The 19,533-nt window shown below is 37.9% G+C and overlaps 1 protein-coding gene across 1 annotated transcript; it reads right to left on the bottom strand.

Annotated features, from left to right (window-relative positions):
* Positions 1-4,893: 4,893 nt before the first annotated feature.
* POU1F1 (POU class 1 homeobox 1) lies at positions 4,894-16,840 on the bottom strand. The gene is made up of 7 exons (XM_054386114.1): positions 16,699-16,840; positions 15,177-15,179; positions 13,477-13,545; positions 10,867-11,112; positions 10,383-10,547; positions 7,781-7,841; positions 4,894-5,107 (listed from the first exon to the last, which is right to left on the bottom strand). The coding sequence occupies exons 1-7, from the start codon at positions 16,838-16,840 to the stop codon at positions 4,894-4,896; spliced, it is 900 nt and encodes a 299-aa protein (XP_054242089.1).
* Positions 16,841-19,533: the final 2,693 nt, after the last annotated feature.

The following is a 19,533-nucleotide window of genomic DNA, read 5'->3' as shown; positions in this document are numbered from 1 at the left end:
ATCATTTCGATAAGCTAAATCTAAATTTGAGGTTTGAGAACAGTTTTGTGCGATACCTGATAATTACTTGGCTAAACACTATAATGAAAGTGTTTTGGCTCTGTGAAGGTTTTTCTATGGCCTCTGAACTGTATCACCAGGATTCTAACTTTTAAGTGGAATGCATTTGACAAATTAAATAAGAACTGTTAATATTTTAAAGAGATGACAAAGTCTGAGATGCAGTTCGCAGATAGAACTTACCAGAATGTGTGAAGTTTCTCAGCCCTTACTCTGCTGGAAGTTATTTGCCCCTTAGTTGTGCTGATTTAGTGGGGCTATTCATTGAATAGAAACAACAAAATCATCTTGGCTTTATGAAGAGAAAAGCAAGATATCTCCCAAGAGTGAAACCAGGGTAACTGTGAGGGGACAAATTTTATAAAGAGACTTTGCTTCTAGAGGAAAGTGTAGCAGGAAACAAACTTGATGAATCTACTGCTGTCACACCATCTGCTTTTTAGAAATAAAGTGAGCAGAGAAAGAGAAACCATAGTTGAGCCTTCATCTATTTTTCCACATAAAATTCAGGTGTTCTTTCTGTTGGAAGGAAGTAATGGACAAACTATGAATCTGTGAGGTAGCAGGTAGGAACGTGTAGGTTTATATATTGCATATATCTGATATGAGGTGAATTTTCTTTCTGTTTTTCTTTTTTTTACAAGTTATTTTGTAAAAATCTAATAAAATAAAAGGCTTTTTATTCCACAACAGCTTTGTCCTCTGTGGGATTAGTGTTAAACTTCTGTCTCTTAGTGGGCTTTCCTTGGGCTCCTGGTAGCTGATAAATTTTCCTTTGACATGAGCTATAAAGCAGCCTATTTGTTGCTTGTGTATCTTTGACTTGAACTCGACATTCAGTGTAAACTTGATCAAGTTTGTATTTTTCTCTGTCTGTAAGTGGGTGCCCAAATACTGCTCTTAGGCACTGAAGGAGAAACCGTAATGTGAAATTAGTTAGGTATAAAATGTTACTGATTGGTTGTATTTTGGTTGAATGCTAGGGCTTATATCCTTTCTGAATACAGTGTCTACTTTATCCTCTTAGTAACTGTCAAAATTTGGCGTAATACTATTATGAATTATCTTTGGGACCTTTGATGAAAAGGAATAAAGACACTGTTTTCTGGTGTCAGTAAGATACTGAAGTAGGGCTACTAATGATATCAACCTGGTTCTGTTAGCAGTTATCTTTTTAAGTTTTGTAGCTCTAATCTGTATAAAAAACAGGAGCAGAGTGAGAAGTGTTGTAGGCTTGCAGGCTTGCTTGTATTTATTTGAATTATACTTAGTATATTGTATCTGTCCATAACAGAATTACATCCCCTACTTGGAAACAAATTTGTCTTGGATCACTGTTACCAGACTAAAAAAAACCTACTGAAATTTTAAACTCGTTTATCCTTTCTGACACCTTAATAGCAACTGAATCTGAAGGTCCTCTGTCCAAGAACAATATTGCACTTATGCACATACCTAAGAATGGGTCTTTTGGGGCAGACCAAGATCCATCTCACCCAGAATCCTACTCCACAAGTGCCCATAAGGAATACCCAGTAAAATAGGAGAACAAGGTAAACATAGATGACACGTCCTCCCCCAATACCATTCAAAACTCTATTTTAATTTAGAGCTCTTCCAGAGACATATGTGATCTCTTTTACACACAACAGCTTTAAGGACATTTCTCATCTGTGAACTTGTCCATATAAATAAATCTCTGGCACATACATTTTTATTTATTTTTTTAGCAGAGAAGTTCCAGAGGTATTTCTCCACCACATTAACAACTACCATTTTTTTCTTAAGCTTCTTTCCAGCTTCACATGTTTACTCCTGGTTCTTACATTATGGGACTTCTCTAGGTTAGTCATATTCCTCAGATGAGGGAGACCGAATGCTACACAGTTCTTTGGAGACAGGTGAACCACAGGTCATACCATTACATTTTACCCTCAATTCTAGTTTTAGCACCCTGCCTAAAGTTGCCACAATAAAATCAGGAGCAAGCTAAAACCCCTCAAAATTCTCAAGAATAGTGGAGCCTATGTTAGTTAAATTGCTAACTAAGCTCTTGCTTGCAGGTTTATAAAGCTACTCCTCAGAAGTCCTATCTAGGGGGTTTTCCCCAGTTGAGAGTGGTCAATGACAATTACTTAGTAAGTTGTTCTGTATTACAGAAAAAAAAATTGCTACTTTCTCTTAGACTTGCAGCTGCAGTGCATTAAATTGATCGTATCCAGCTTTTTTCTTTAAATAATTTTGCTTTAAATTGTTTGTATTTGCATGGCAATAGCTAAATGTGCTTAAATTTTGGCAGCTCCCTCCACTTAGAGGTCTTTTTGTCATTCTTTTGCAAGAAAATACATATTGTGTGTCACCTTTCATTTTACTGTGCTTCTGCAATTAGCTTTCACTTGTGAGACTTTTCATAAGATTAGAAATCATGATTTTATGGTAATTCTGCTCTTCACTTAACTCTTACAGCAGAATTAACCACAGCAGCATGTTACACAACTGAAAAAAAAAAGGGTTACCAAAACAGAACTACAAACCATTTACTGGAATACAAATGTATAAGAATACTTTATTGGATGGAGGGTTGGGAAGTACAGGTTTACATCATTTCTAAGAAGCTATTTAAGAAAATAAGTTAGAATATAAATAAAAATTATATCAAATAGTTTCAACATACATAATATCAGATCACGTAACATGAAAGGTACACAAATGAGTGCCACTGCCTTTATTGAGTCCTAATCTTAAGTGTATCTGTCTTGCATCCTTTTGGAAAGTTTGTGATGTGTCGATACACATGGTGGTTAAGGCTACAGCTTGGTCTCTCTGCTGTAGTGGGTGAGCTATGCTAGTGCTGAGAACAGCCTGAAGACAGTACATGACACAATTGCTTCCATTTCAGTTATTAAATTGAAGTTTTATTCTAGATTAAGGGATTCTGGCAATGCATTCATTCATAAAATTGTAATTTTTTTGAAGTCCAGGAAGCACATTTCCATAGCTGAATATCCCTGTGGTCACTGTGATAGATATCAGAGATAATTTAATGTAGAATAGAGTGTGCTTGATGTGTAGACACTGCTTCCAAGTGGTCTTGAACATTAAACTCCTTTGGCTTTCTATGGGCCTATTATCTAGACACTTTTTAAATCATTGTGTCTGTTTTATGGAAAAAATAAAATGGATCTAGACATTACTACTTGCATCTACTCAATTTCAGTCCTGGGAAAACAGTCAAAAATGCATATATGGTAATGGACTATCCTAATAACAATGAACAGGGCTGATGAGATGGCTGGATAATCTATCCCTGGGGAGCACTAAAGCCATTAATTTGGTTTCTCAGTGCCTGTCTTTCTGGAGGATAGGTGGAGCTCTGGAACTTTTTTTCTACCCCACCCCCTTCTCCCCCCCAGTTATCTCTAGGCTAGAGGATGACAAGGGGTTATTCTCAATTGGTGAGGTGTAAGAGAGTGTGAATGTGCAGTGCAATAAATGCTTTGTGTAGATACTTGTTTCAGAGCACAAGTGCCTTCTTATTTTTAGCTTTACACACTGTCTTTGGTGTAAGTATGACTATGCATATATTTAATCAGAAAAAAACCACAATACAGAGAAAGCTCAAAGTAATGAAAAACCTGATAATTCTCTAATTTTTCTCCCTCAAGTAACAAACTTTTAAGGTAAGGTAAATTATATCCTAATTTCTATAGCTAAGTCTAATAAATAAATACTTTACATACTCTAAATACTCTAAATAAAACTTTACAGCATATAATAAATTGGCAAAAGTTACTTTTAATAACGAACATTAAAGTTGCTTCTACTTTGCACCCATTTAAGGCAATAAAGCATTACCTGAAGACAGAGCATACGGTAGGAATACTATTGACACCTCTGTACTTGTGTGCTCCGTGAGATTAGTCTGCTGTAATTAATGACAGCAATTATGGCACGTTTCTAATGGTTCTGTCTTGAACTTACCCAAGGAATTCACGTGAACTGATTCACTCAGGTATGCAGCAGTTGTGAGCAGGTAGCTGTGTTTGAGCTGCCCTTTGGAAAGGTGGTTCTTTAGCTAGTGTTCTTTTACCCAGCTCACAGATCAAGTGGCACAAGATCTCATGGGTCTGTCCCATCTGTAGCCATAACTACGTATTCAGCAGCGTCACTACTGCTTGTTTAAGGTCCCTTACTCGTTTTCTTTTCTTTGAAGGTCTAATTTCTCATGCTCAGTTTGGTGAGTTCACTGCTGGAGATGGGACCCTGCCATGTGCCTAACAGCATACAATCTCAGAAAGGTTAGCACAATTAGCTACTTAGTGCAGGTTAGGAATATAGCACATGCACTGACATGCAGAGGTAAAGGTCTTTCAGAACTATAGCTGCTGCTACCAAGCTTTGTAACCTTTCTTCACATACATACAATGCAAAGGCTTTGTTTCCTGATGTTTAGAGTACCTACACTGAGTTCTCCATTAATCATAAAATGTACTGCAGATGCAAGAAAGGCACAGTGCAGGGAAAGTGCAAGTAGTTGGGCAACTCAGAAAGCATTTCTAGTTGAATAATATGTAAGAGACTCATTGCAGTTGAGTGGAGACCTGCAACTCCTTAAATATATGCAGTAGCATTTAATTTGTTTCCAAACTTTTAACATTAAGAGCAACTCTTCCACAACACACTGCATGTGAAACTGGCTTGCTTATGAGAGAAACATATGGGGCACTGATTTCTTTCTTTTTTTTTCTTCTTTTTTTTTTTTTTAAACCAACATACTATTTACAATATTTACAAAAAGCAAAACATAAATCCACACCTATACATGGAAAAGCTTTACTGGCATTCATGATGCTCCTTGATAACAGAACTAAAGGCATTCTGATGTAAACTTGTCTTCACTCTTTTTTCCCTTTGTCTTCTGTTGCAAAACCAAACTCTCACAACTTCTTTCTCAAGATTGAGCCCCTCAGCCATCCTCATAATTTCCTGAGAAGAAGGCTTACTTTGTTCTCCAAAGTGCCTCTCTAGGGCTTCTTTGGCAGCAATACTGCATAAAGGGATAAAATTTCACCTTTAAAAACTTTTCTGACACATTCAAGCTTTCACCACTAGTTCAAGAGAATGGTCAAGTAGCAGCACTGAAGGTAGTGACTCGGTTTGTACACTCTTTTTATGTATGAAGGGAACTCTTAAGTATGCTGATTCTTTCCTATCATGAACAGTGTGACAACGTGTAGAATTTCAGCAGGGAGTAATTTAAAAGGAGACGTATAACAAAGTTGGGTGCAATTTCAATGGTAAGTACTTTTTATGCTTCTTGATATTCTCTAAGAGATACAGCTGCTAACTAGACATGAGTGAGATCACAGGAATTGGAATAAGCCTGACCACCCATTCTGCCCAAGTCACAACTGCATCACAGAAGTTCAGCAAATTCACATCAGTGGGGTTACCTGGTTGTATCAAATAATATGGGCTTACAAAGAAAAAGTGTTCCAAGTTCCGTCACTCACAATTTGGGAAATACTGTATGTTACATGAGGTTCTGCATCTCACTTTGTTAGAGAGAGGGCACTGGAGCATTACTAGAAATCACAGAGATTATGGCAATCTGTTTTAACAATCGCCACATTCTCTAAACACTGCCTTTCGTCCTCACAATTAGCAGTGACCACATTTCTTCAACAGACAAAATAAGTCTTCTATCTTTTCTTATTGTCAAAAAGAATTTCCTTTACATCTGTGTTACATGTTCTCAGAAAACAAAGAGTATCTGCAACATGCTGGTGTGCCAAGAGAACACATCTGAGACTGGCTTCAGCAGTAGCTGCAATTTCTTTGGACACAAGAGGGCACCGCATGCATTATTTTGGAAATGTGCAGGTATTTTTGTTACAGAAATATGCAAAGTATCTGTGGAGTTCTAGTTAGTTATTTCATTAATTCATCTGTAATGTATTGCTGGTATTTGATTCATAGGTCTATTTTGAAATAGCAATGTTATCAAACCTACCTGATTGATAGTGTGATATTCCACACATACAGAAGTACAGAAACACAGTTTTGACAAACAGTTTCTTGGGCTTTCCAATTAAAGTAGAAAAATAAAGTACCCTCCACAAACTGAAATTAAGTAGTTTTTGCTCACGGTATGACTAACATAATTTGGTTAGTAGGACTGCTCTTTTACCTGTAGCTTGGCTTCAAACATCCATTAAGTATTGCTAAGAGTAAGGCTGCAGTTCAGATTAAGTCCTTAGTTTGAGGTCCTTGCCTTGAAAGGAACAATATTTTCTTACTATATGGTATTTGGTCCTAAACTTTGCTTCAGTTATCTGTGTCCTTGACAATCTGCCATATTTGATACTCCCAGTGCAGCAGGGTTAAATGTAAAAGCAGAAATAATTGAAAAATGCTTAATACAAGGACTGATTTCCTCAGTAAGCTGCTAATACACCATCACCAAACCCCACAATGTTAGATAAGCGGTCTTCAAGTGGGCTCCTCTAGGCAAGAGAAAACACCTTGGACAGAAATACTGTCAACTCACAGCTCCCATGCAGGCCATACTATATAAACTTGGCACTGCTACTTAGGTCCTTTGTGGTTTGTAGAGAAGCTGAAAGGAGAAATTTGCCTCCCAAGAGTAAAGCTTCATCCTTTGTGAGGTGCTGTGTTGAGCAAATGAGCTATGAAATATCTCCCATCCCCAGTTCACTCCTCATTAAGAAGCATCCCCTCAGAAGAATACTTAATGCCAAAGTCAGAGAGAAATTGTGTCTTAATTTTATTCCTTAAATTAAAGACTCAAAAAAAAAAGTATCATGTTGAATGCAAGAAGAAGGTACATGTTGTGGCTGTGGGACTATACAGCAGCCTACATCTCTGGGAGGTGATACAGTATATCATGAAGGATCCCTGCTGAAAGAACAGGAAACTCGGTATAATGGGCTGGGCCTGAAAGCACCAGGGTTGTGCTGAGATGCAGCCTTCTCTTCCTGTGGAAGATGTACTATAGCTTCTTGGAGGACCTCTGAGTGAATTCTTCTTTACTAAGGCTTATAAAAGTCTGGGATATCTAAATGAGAAGTAAATACCCCGTGTTCTCATTTTGCCTATTGGGTATTTTTTTCTTGTAATGCAATTTACCAGTTTACTTAATTTCCACGTGGAGTTAAGGCTAGATAGACGGTAGATGTTGGCCACTAGAGATGTGAAAACAGGGTTCCCAGAACTCTTGTTTTTCTGCTTTATTTCATTAGAGTGTTTCTATGGGAATTCCAGAGAATCCAGTGAGAGAAGATAGGGATAGAGATGCAATATTATGTGTAAAAGCTTTCCCTCAAACTTCCCAGAGCCCAGTTCCCCAGTTAAATAGTTTTGGTTTAATATAGACCCTCCAAAAATGACAACATGGGTGCTCTGATACCTTATTTACTGTACAAGTATAATAAAATTTGAGCAAAAATGTAATACTTTTAAAATATATATTAAAATATTTTGTCTTATGTTGAAAAAGTCTTTCATTGAAAAAAGCATTGCATTTGGAGCAAACTGGGATTTCTGGAGGTCTATGCTGTTATTTTTCTCTAGAGTGTTTCAAAATAGTGGAACATTTTGAACCACAAGCTATAGATATTACTATAATTTTGAATTCAAGGAAAAAGAAGCATCTTAGTCAAAGTGGTTTCTAATATGTAACACCCTAAATATGTATTACCTTATGGTGGTTCTGCGCTTCCTCTTCCGCTCATTCACTCCAACTTTTTCATTGTATAAAGCTGAATTAAAAATAAAACAGAGCCTGGTAGTTAACATCCACAGGGAACAGAAAACAAGTGCAACTGTCAACAGAAGAAAAAAGAAAAGTCCCTTTCTTGAAGACAGAAGAAAGCTAACAGATAATGCCACTGAATAGAAGAGGCACAGCCCATAGGAGTATTCACTTCTTTAAGGTGGTTGGTCATTGGTTTACTTCCAGCTATAAATTCTTACAAGCAGAAATGTTGAGCCACCAGTAAAGCTGCAAACAGCACTGCTTCTGAGCCTATGTATCTGCAGAGCCATATTTCAGTGCCTTCCTTTGACGTACCTTGTTTCTCCTACCCTGCAGAGTACAGTGTAGAGAGATGAAGTCCATTTCCATACCCCTTAGATACTTCACCCTCTTTCTTCAGAAATACAACCTTGGCCCCCAAGCCCATTGTCCTAGTTGCAATTAGAACCGGACAAATTCTCTTTGATGATTTGATTTTCAGCTCAGTATCTTCTAAGTAAAATGGACTTTCTGAAATTAAGAACGTTTTCTCAGACAGTGTCTGCTTCTAGTAGTGATGACTCTCAATGCTTCTAGTTAGTACCAAGAATTTTTAAGCAGATCAAGGTCACTGCTAAATCTCATGTACTACATGGGGGTGAAGACTAAAAGGCCACAAGTGCAAGGAAGGAATGGACAGTTTGTGTGACCCTAAACTGACCAACAAGTTATTCCATTTCATATACATCATATTGAGTATAAAGCTGAGGGATCATGCAGTTCAATCTGCTTCTTCTTACTCTTGTTGAATGGCTGGAATCCCAGGAGGATTCTGTTCTGCCTTCAATCCCAATCCCTGAGTTAATAAATCCAGTTCCAGAATCTAGCTCCTGAATCTGGTTCCCATGTGCTGCCGAATCCAGTCTGGGACTTTTGCCACAGCATCAGTGGTGACAATGATTAACTGCTATCAGAGGATTTGATTTGATATATACAAATATATACAAAACTGATATTTTATTCTTAAATTATTATTATTTTCATTAAAGTATTTTCAGTTTTGGTTTACAGTTCATAAGCCTCTCTCACTTATTCCCTTTCTTTTCTCTTTTAGAAGGGAGAGGGGTTAATAGTCAGTGTCACCTATTTTGTGGTTGGACCAGGTCCAACCCTTGACACCCATTTATTCATCTGCCTCTTCTACACCATTTCCAGATGGATTAATGTCCCCTCACTTCTCAGAGGCTAGTGTCTGCACACACGCTCTTACTCTGAAGCACAAGCCTGTAACACTACTCAGCAGTCTGCAGCTGCTATTAATCACAATTGCCTGACCAGATACTTGCAGTATGCTGGCTACATTAGGAGAGCCTCTCATTTATAGTGCCAGGGAAGGAAGCTTCCTACATTTGGTTCAAAGGAAACTGAAATGTGTGGCAGAAGCAGCTGTTTAACAGTGTTTCCTACTGTTGAATACAATGGCAAATCCAAAAGGTAGCCTTAAGATCATCTCTTCCCATGCTAGATGAGTGCTGCACAGCGGTAGTCCTGGCTTTTGCTATCACCTCTAGATACACTGATTCTCAGCATCAAAATTCATCCTTCTGCAAAGGCTGTTCTTTCAGGCAACCCATTTCCTTTAAATCAACTAAACTATTTTAAAGTACACTCTGCCCAGTGAACCACTATGACTGTTCTGCAACTGGAAAGTAACTTTGCAAAAGGATGGGAAATCCCTATCAGCTAAAAGGCCATGCTGAAAACCTCTTAGCCATGCTGTTCTTCTCCATACTAGCTGAACTCAAACCCATTCCTCCATGGTCATGTTTCATATGCCAGAGGTTGGAAGGAAGAATCCTTTCCTAGTAGAGAATCCTCATGTACTGCTAAAAAGGCTGTCCTGCAGATCCTAATAACAGCTCTGACCTGTGCTACAGGAGTGGAGATAGTTTACTGGGATAGGACCGAAATTAATTACTTCCAGTAGGTCAAGTGATGTTTCTGCTATTTTGTACTCTCCATGCATTTCAGTTTGCCCCTTCTTGCTCACCCTGAAAAGATAACCCAAATTTAATATAAGCACACCTTAGTATTTAAAACTGGTAAAACAAAACCTTTACAGAAGACATGTTTTTGGGTTACCAGCTTTAAAGAGAAAAGAAGGCTGAGAGGGGATCCTATTAATGTCTACAAATGTCTGAGAGGTGGGTGTCAAGATGAAGGTGACAATCTCTTTTCAGTGGTGTCCAGTAATAGGACAGTTAACAATGGGTATAAGCTGGAACACAATAACTTCCACCTCAACATGAGGAAAAACTCCTTCACTGTGAGGGTGACAGAGCAGACTGACCAGAAAGGTTGTGGAGTCTCCTTTGCTGGATACTTTCAAAATCCACCTTGAAGTGTTTCTTTGTGGCCTCTCCTAGGTGATCCTGCTTTGACAGGGAGATTGGGCTAGATAGTCTCTAAAGGTCCCTTCAAACCTTTAACATTCTGTGATTCTATTATTCAATGTATATAAAGCACTCTGGTTAAAATCAGTATTTAGAGGACTGAAATTCTCTACCTCCTACTTGTTCTGCTTCCTCCAGCCACTTGGACAGTATTGACTTTAGCTTGCATGCATTCTTGAAACTCAGCTGCAAGTTTTCAAACCGGCAAATAGTAGTTTGACTGAATTCAGAGCCGTGCACAGCAGCCAGTGCTTCTCCAACGTTGGTTTGTGTATAACCTGTCAAAACCAAAGATGAAAACATCACTTTGGAGATAAGGCTACTTTCCTTGAGGTGCTTAGCCCTCTGCTGCTGACTTATGAACAGTGTGTGCCTTCATTGTCTTCAGGATGGGCTTTCCACAGAGGTGTCTGTGCTGACTCTGAGCTCACCTCAGAAGTTCATTAATTCTGTGCAAGCCTTCTAGGCATGGAGAAAGTTTGGCAGTGCAAGAACTATGATTAGACAACAGCAGAGGCTAAACTATGAACCACTTGGAAATAATTAGGCTTTTTCTGGAAATTTTCAGTCTTTTGTTCACAGACATAAAGCACATACCCAGCTTAATTCTCCGCAGCTTAAATTCATTAGCAAATTTCTCCAGTTCTCTGATTTCAGGGGAGTCCATATCAACTGGCTCTTCAACAGACTTGCTCTTTCTGCGGAACTCCTGCTTGAAGTCTGTGGTGGTGGGATCCTCTGTGAGGAGGGACTGGTGCATGGGTGTGAAGCCATGGCCTAGGGCACATGAGCTGGCACTCAGAGCATGCTCCGGGAATTTATAAAGGCAAGGAGTCAGGCTACCTGAGCAACACCAAAATGAAAACACAGTACAGTTACTCTCTACCACAACACACTAAAAATATGTTTTAATGATCTCATAATCCATGACATATGTGAAAGTATTCAGCAGTGAGGAACTCATAGGAGATACAGTCTTTCTCTTGTCCATTACATGAAAACTTACAAAGAATTACTTTCTTAGTCCACAGCCATCCCATTTCTTGGCAACAGCCATCCTATTTCTTGGCAAACTGTGATGCACTTAAATAATATGGTAAATGGCCCAAACTTGAACAAATAACAATCCAGAATTTCAGTTGTAATTAAGTGTCATAACAAAATTGATGGATTTATGTCATTTTGGGACTCCTAAAATATCAGTGTCTATTTTTTGGCACAAAGAATATTTCCATATGAATACCATTTGATGGTCAGACAAGATACTAATTTGTTTTAACGTCATAGAAAATAAGATAAAAATGAAAGCACACAGATGAGAGCTCAAATTGAAAACAAACAAATAAATAAATAAATAAACAAAACAAACAAAACAACCCAGAACACATTCAGAAGGATCGTTCTGGCTTAAAAATTAATTGTTCAAGGACAAAACTATCTCATGCAAGTATCACAATACCAGACTTTACAACGAAATTCGGTTATGAGTGAAGACTGTTTTCTCCCTAGATATTGTAATAATTGGAGAAATTTTAACACTCTCCAGTGTATCTGGAGCAGCCAGTAAATTACAGGTTCTCAGGACATCCTTCCCAATTTTCTAAATTACACAAAACTGTAGCAGAACTCAGAACTTCATTAAATGCCTACTTCTTCCTCCATTCATTTTTATTTTTATTGTCCCAATTGTTCTCACCATCATTTGAGGTTCTAATCCATAGGAATATTTTATACATTTCACATAGGATAAGCACACACACACACACAAAGAATAAAGGAAAAGTTTAAAAAAGAGAACTACTTACTTTGCAAGGTGCTGACACCATTTACCACGTTGGGATGTGGCATGCTACATGTCTGTAAAATACGGCTCTGAGAGAGACTTGCTGATAGCATCTCTGGAGTTGCAGGCTTGATACCTAAAAAAATGTATGGACAAAAAACAAAGGAGAAAAGTGGAGATGCGTTTATTTAGAAAATAAACAAAATGCACCACCAAGAAATATTTTTAATTTAATACCTATTAACTATTTCCAGGGATCTGAACAATGCCAGGAATGTTTGCAACAGATATACAGCTGCACAATGAAATATTTGGATATTTACACAGTGTGAGGGAAGTCTACACTCTGTCCCCAAAAATCCCTATACAGGTGCATGTATATCCCTATACTATGCTGACTTACTCCAATATTTCCTTCCTTCATAGGTGAGTTTGATTTTGAGTTATCTCTGAGTCACAATTATTTCCTGGGAATTGTGTTGGTTTGGTTCATGGCATTATCTCATTGAGTGTTAATTGAACTTGAATAACAATTCCTCTTTCTTACTCAGACTGATATATAGAAAACTAAGCAAGATGCTATGGTACATTCATGACTGTAAAAATCCATGAAAACCTGTATGATCTGCCTGCTGAATTCATCTATCCTTCCATTATTCAACCATTTTATTTTATAGCTCCAGTCAGGGCTTGTGATAGTTTTAAGGCTATACCTTTAATTTTTCTCCACAAAGTTTGAGCAGAAAAGTGAAAGAATGTAAATAAATCACTATTGGGTGTAAGAAAGCAAAATAATGATTATTCTAAACACTTCCATTTGAGAGAGAGAAAAGTTTAAGAGTCAGTACTCAAAATAAGGTTCGGGCAGTCTCTCTCAGAATGTCTGCTCTGCTTTTCTCTTCTGGCTGGATAAAACACACACCCACATACTGACTTTGACAAGATAAGTTTAACAAACCTCTCTGCTTCTTGGCTTTCTTCCTGTTTGCCTACTCTGGAAAGGGGTGGGGGGAAAGAAGTGGGGGCTCCTCGGGGAGGGGGGAGAGGGGCAGGGGGTTTTGGTGTGTTTTCCTGTTAAATGTACGTATTTGTAAATATTGTGAATAGTGGATATTTGTACATATTCATTGCATTTCATCATAGATTGTAGTTTTGCCTGTAAATACAGCTTCATTTTCTTCCAAACTGAGTTAGCCTGGTTATTGTTAATGTGGGAGGGGGATTCCAGCTCCCCACACCACAACAGGGCTCCAGGGTAATAGGGATACCAGGTGATATCACTCCTGGTACCTCAAAAAGTGATGATCAGACCTTAACCCCAGTACTGTCTTCTTTAAGCCACTATCTTGAATTGGTCCCTCTAAAGAAAAACTGACTAAAATCAACATGCTAATAGCTCAGCCAGTGGAGAGTATGTCTCTTACCTGCCATCACACCGTAGGTAGATGGTTGATTTCCATAATGACAAGAAGGCACAGAGTAATGAAGGCCTGCTGAAGCGTTTCGCAGAGTTGTCATGGCAAAGCAGATATGGGAGCACATAGGAGTTGGATCAAAGACAAAACAGACAGGACTGGTAAGAAAATGTGTGGTGATTAAAGATGAAGCCTTTAAATTCAGAAGTGGACAGTATCCTTGCATGTAGCTTTTCTGTGCATTTGGTAAGCGTTTAACTCTGGGCCATAACCATCAGGTTAGCACTGCTGGGAGTCCAGACACTTGGCCGGGTTGCACTAGACAAGACTGCCAGTTCAAACAGTGAGATACCCTCTGAGCCAAGACCAGAAATTTTCATGCTATGCTCTCAATGTGTAATTTTTATTATAATCTGTGGACACAACCCAGTTTACATATGCTACAGAGCAAGGGAAGTATTGAACTCACCAGAATCATAGAATCATAGAATTGTTAGGGTTGGAAGGGACCACAAGGATCATCTAGTTCCAACCCCCCTGCCATGGGCAAGGCCACTTCACACTAGGTCAGATTGCTCGGAGCCACATCCAGCCTGGCCTTAAAAACCACCAGGGATGGGGCTTCTACCACCTCCCTGGTCAACCTGTTCCAGTGTCTCATCACCCTCATGGTGTAAAACTTCTTCCTAACATCCAATCTGAATCTTCCCGCTTCTAGTTTTGCTCCATTCTCCCTAGTCCTATCGCTACCTGACATCCTAAAGACCAGTTCTTCCCCTACCCAACTTACACACATCATTTCATTTAATCATATATAAAAAGGTGCTCCATGCTTCCAGAAAACTGATTTGCTTCTGTGCTCCATGCTTCCAGAAAACTGATTTGCTTCTCTGCTGTGCAAACCCCACAGGGAACATAGGCATCCAGGAAAGCAGTATTTTATACATGTCTAAGACTTGGGTTTCCAAAAGCAATGCTCAGGGACATGTGCTTTGAGGCATCCAGAAGCCACATTTTCTTAAGTGCCAACCCACCAAAACCATTTCAGAATGGTTTGCAGAGTGGTATGGAAACAGAATGATAAACTCTGGAATCTTCTAAAAAGTTAGGCCTAAATTAATATTTTTCCATCATCAGCACCAACAAAACCACATTTAATTTATCTCTAGTAATTTCACAGGAGTGTTTCAGATCTGTGCTCAGTAATCACCAGTGCTTGAAGAAGCAGACCATTTTTTTACTCAATACAAAATGAGACATATGACTGTTTCTCATGCATAAATAGCCACAGAAATGAATATACTGTTCCCTCCAACAACTACTATAAAAAAACAACATTAAAAATTCATGTCCGTGAGCATCCAGATATGTAAAACTACACTTTAGAGCATGTTTCAGTTGTTCAAAGCTGGGATTAGAATCTCTGGGGTTTTTTCAGCTGTAATCATAGTACTAAGACATCCTATTTAGATGTGCTTATACAGATATAAAACATATAAAACAAACACCCCCCTCTGAACCCCCCCAGTACCAGACATGTTTATATTAGTATAAATGTACCCAAAATAAATATTACAGTAACAATACTAATGCATTTAGATCGGTGCAACTTTTCTGTTGAACTGAGATCTAAATTACTGGTGGGTTTTTTTCTATTACTTCATAATCCATAGACTATAATTTTTCTGCATAAAAATAGTGTTTTCAACTCGCTAATAAGGATTTAAAATTAAACAATGAGGACAATGATACTTAAATTAATAGCAAAGTGTTGAGGACATTGCAGAACATTGGCTATGTGATGTGACATTATTTGAACAGAATACTGTGATGCAGAATTTTGTGATGCAGATTTGCTACATTTATTGTAAAAATTTTCTACATTTAACATAAATTTGTGTTCAAAATCTTTCACATTTGCTTTGTGAATAAATTCTCCTTAGGTGTTTTCACCAGGATGGTGTTTATTACAATGTCTGAATCTGTGTATGAGATTTCTAAACCTTTACTCACTATAGTTAGCACTTTTTATCACTGCTTCCATTCTCACAGGGTCACCTGCTAAATGTGATCCTGCAAACAAAGATCCCACTGACCACAGTAATATTTGTCCTCAGGTGGTACATACAAAACATCAAAGCCCAAATATGAAGCAGGTAAGCAAAATCTTTGGCTAGCTGTCACCATATATTTTTATTATGAACTAGATATATTTAAAAAATACTATTATGATACAGATTCATAAGTCTGGCCTCATACAACATTTAAATTCTTCTATTCCATAATGTTGCTGCTAACCAAGAGCCACATGAGGATATTTTGAGCCTCCTAATTAATGTATGAGATCCTTTTATCTATGACTAATGCTCAGTTTTCATTACTTACCTGTTTTTTCTCACTATTTGAATGTTTTATTATCAATGCTTTTCAGGAGAAGGCTCATTAAGACTCCAGTTAAAATTCTTACACTGATGCAATTTTAAATAAATCAAAACTATTTATTTTGCTACTTCTGAAAGTTTTCCATCAACAATTCCTGTATTTCAGAATCCCACTTCTGTAGGTTTAAGGCTGTAAGAAAACTCTCTCTTCCTCTGTTTTTCTCTCAGATAGTTCAATGATTACATAGTCCTAATATTTAAATGCAATTAATAGGGTTATATACATAAACACACAAAAATTCAAAAGTATTGATGAGACTTCTGCCATCAGCTTTGATCATCCCATTTACATCCTAGTCTTTATTCAATATACAAATATGCTTTGTAAGCAATGTATTTTCTTCTTGAAATCTTCCCCAAAGAATCTTTAGACCTGACTTGTTTTGAATATATTTTCTTATTTTAAGTAATTTATACTATTGTAAATTGTGCTTACATAATAAACAAATGTTCAATTAATTTACATGACACTTGTCATTGAAGGCTATATAGTCCTAACAGCGAGAGTGTATAACCCTGTCCTATGTTAATGCACAGGTAGCTTACTTGAGCTTAGTCTAGCCACCAGTTTAGAGAAAGCTACAAATTTAGATTAAACACAAACCTTTTGGGTTTTCCTGATTTACTTATCATGCAGAATTTTGCGAAAGTGCTTGCACTTTAATGTAGTCCGAATCACACATGGTATCAGTACTAAACACTTTAAATATTGCAGAACTCAACGAACACTTATTATCCAAAAGCATCACAAAGGAGAGTTACTGAGAGCAAGATTATTTTTAAAAAGTACCTGTAGACACAACATTGGTGGCATGGTTAGTAACCGGCAGGCACTCTGCAGCGCTGTGATGCATTATCAAAGGCAGAGAGGGAGAAGAGTCAGAATTCAAGGGTACAAAGGTGTCAGATGAAGCAAATGCTTGGCAAGTCATACCCTCCAAGAGGCAAAAGAGACACTTGCATCTATTTTCTAACAGCGCAGATCCTGTGCTATTAACAGCAGCTCAAACTCTGTTCCAGGCTTTTTACCTGCATATACATATACAGGAGGGCTCCCAGGCACAGGGAGGTCGTGTGCAGGTATTTATACCACTAGAAAATCCCTTTATCCATTTTAATGTCTTTTCCCAGCAATATTGCTATACTGCTATAGAGCCTCCTTCCTTCCCACATAAACACAATACGTGTCCAATTAAAGGGGTAGGTGGGGGAGAGAGAGGGGGAAAGAAGAGGGAAACCAGAGACATGATTTGATAGATATTTTCAAATAGGTCTTTTGTGAAGAACAATGACCAGGGGAAAAGCTGGTAGCAGTGAGACAGGTATGTTTCATACTAAGTAGGTTTCCACAGTTAACACCTGTCCCAAAATCTCATCCAGGCGATTGTCTGGAAGGCAATCTAGCTGAGAGCTCAATCAAAAGTCTACAAAAGTCAAGAACCTACAGAAAAACAGTCTAAATTAACCTAATTCCCAGAGTTGCACAGCGATCATTTGTCTTAACATACTAGTATAAATCAGAAGTGAGTAATACAGAGCAGCTGTATGCAGGAGAAAGTTTCTGAACAGATAGCTTTCCATAAACATGAAGTGCTAAATGTTTATCTAAGATAAACTCTAGAAAGAGCCCAACACATCACAGAAAACTTATTCCTAATTCCTACTGCTCATTTATACTACTTCAACCCCTACAGTTTTATCCAGAAGATCCAGATCTTTATTATGCTGCATACTAAGTAAAAGCGGGATGTTTTGGTTTTTTGGGGTTTTTTTTGTCTGTTTTTTGTTTGTTTGTTGTTTGTTTTTTTTTTTTCTCCAAAGAATTTACTAAGTGATTTGGTATCACGAGACTGGAATTACTTGGGAGCAGTGAGAACAAGCTGGTTACCCTAAAAATCGTCTGAATTTTTGCAGTACACCACAACAACATTTTCTATGTATATGAAACAAATTTTAAAGGAAAAAAAATTACCGAGATGGTCTATTTAATTTGTTTTCACCAATTAGGAAGCAAATAGCATTGATGTGGAAGACATTTTTTGTGCTCTGGTTTTGGGGTTTTTTTTAGGGTGGTGAGTTTTTGGTGTTTTGTGACCAAAGATGGTAGGGTTATTTTTTATTTTATTATTTTATTATATTATACTTTTACTTATTTTATGTAAGGATGACCATACTTTTGGTGCATTTGGTATTCCAAACTGGTATAAATGTCTGAATTACAATTTTGATAGCATAGATTACCCATATGGGAGCAATAAATACATGTTGTCGAGTCTTTTTCATGGATTATTGCAGAAAGGTGGTATCACATCAAGCCATTCTGCAGAATTATTGGTATCATCTTTAAATGTGCTTTGAGGACAGCTGCATCTGGGGCTGTTGAGAAATTTCAGAAGTGCTGCATGTGGTATATTGCACATGTGTTCTATCAGTGGGTGAGGCTTTGTGCTTTTAACTACCATCTGTGTATGTACTTCCATAGTGCAAAATATACAAAAACTTTAAAATACCTCTTCAGTAATATGGCAAGGATCTATCATCAAATGAACTGCCACTTATTACTTCAGGCTTTGTTTGATGTATACGAAAGTCTGTGGACTCATAAGTATGTTGACTAATGAATAATTGCATCTTAAACTCTCATATTTCATTCAGCTGAGGGCATATTTGGAACTCACACAAGTCTCAGATGACAGCATGCTGCTAAAGAAAACTAGGACAGAAGCCCACAGTTCATTAGAGGAGGTTGCAGTAGGTTCATGAAAGGTGCTTACCTGCAGAACCTGGGACCAGGAGACTGGGAAAATAAGCGCAGACAGCAGTCATGAGGCACTGAACTTTTCCTCAGAGAATGGTGAAACTGTATTGTGTGACACCATCCCAGACACCATCTCAAATAAGTTTTTCATGCCACTTCTATTTAGTGTTGTACTTGATGCTGCTAAATGACTTAGATTTTTATTCATATGTGTTCGTGCCACATTGCCTACTTCTCACTACAGGTAACTACTTCCTTATTTTTCTTTTAATTTTGATTAAGACTGAGCTTTCAGTTGCATGCAGTTTAAAATAGAGTTATTTAGCTGTATATTTTAGGATCCTGAATAGCTAGACTCAGTTACCAATGCTATGTATTTGACAAATTCCACAGTCATTGCATAGAATAAGGGAGCTCACTTCTGATGAGAGTAGCACCTCTCCAAAACCTTTGTTACAACCTTCTGTGGGCACTGTGCTAACCTGTTACTATGTCCGTTCTACCAAGAACCCCTTGGTGAGGAAGCCCGGACACAGCAGTCACATTCAAGCTATTTATCTGGGCTAAGTAGGTAATTTCATGCTCAGTTTTAAACTCTTCTTCACAAGGATTTTGCCAGATTTTTTTCTTCTTATTCAAGCTCCTATCTAGATCTGCAGTAAGACATACTCTTCTCCTTGTTGAGGGTGGTCCTGGGGCCACATGAACCCAAGAAGCATTTCCTTACCACCGTGCTGACATTTCAGGAACCTCTGTCAGGTCTTTGCACAAGGGTACTCTATTCTGGCCCTAAGGATATGCTAATTGTAAGCAAAAAGGATGACAAAGTGCTTCTGTCCTGTGTCAAGAAGCAGTCAGAATTTGAGA

Source organism: Indicator indicator, chromosome 1, assembly GCF_027791375.1.
Source record: "Indicator indicator isolate 239-I01 chromosome 1, UM_Iind_1.1, whole genome shotgun sequence".
Taxonomy (NCBI): domain Eukaryota; kingdom Metazoa; phylum Chordata; class Aves; order Piciformes; family Indicatoridae; genus Indicator; species Indicator indicator.
Note: the sequence above shows the minus strand (reverse complement) of the source record. Positions and strands in the feature narration are given on the sequence as shown.

What these genes read in the sequence shown, in the direction of transcription:
- POU1F1 (XM_054386114.1), bottom strand. Translation starts at nt 16,840, where the DNA reads ATGACTTGCCAAGCATTTGCTTCATCTGACACCTTTGTACCCTTGAAT. An exon ending in GCTGCGGAGAATTAAGCTGG is followed by an intron (nt 10,548 to 10,866) that starts GTATGTGCTTTA and finishes TGGTTTTGACAG; the next exon opens with GTTATACACAAACCAACGTT. An exon ending in AAGCGCAGAACCACCATAAG is followed by an intron (nt 5,108 to 7,780) that starts GTAATACATATT and finishes CCCTTTATGCAG; the next exon opens with TATTGCTGCCAAAGAAGCCC.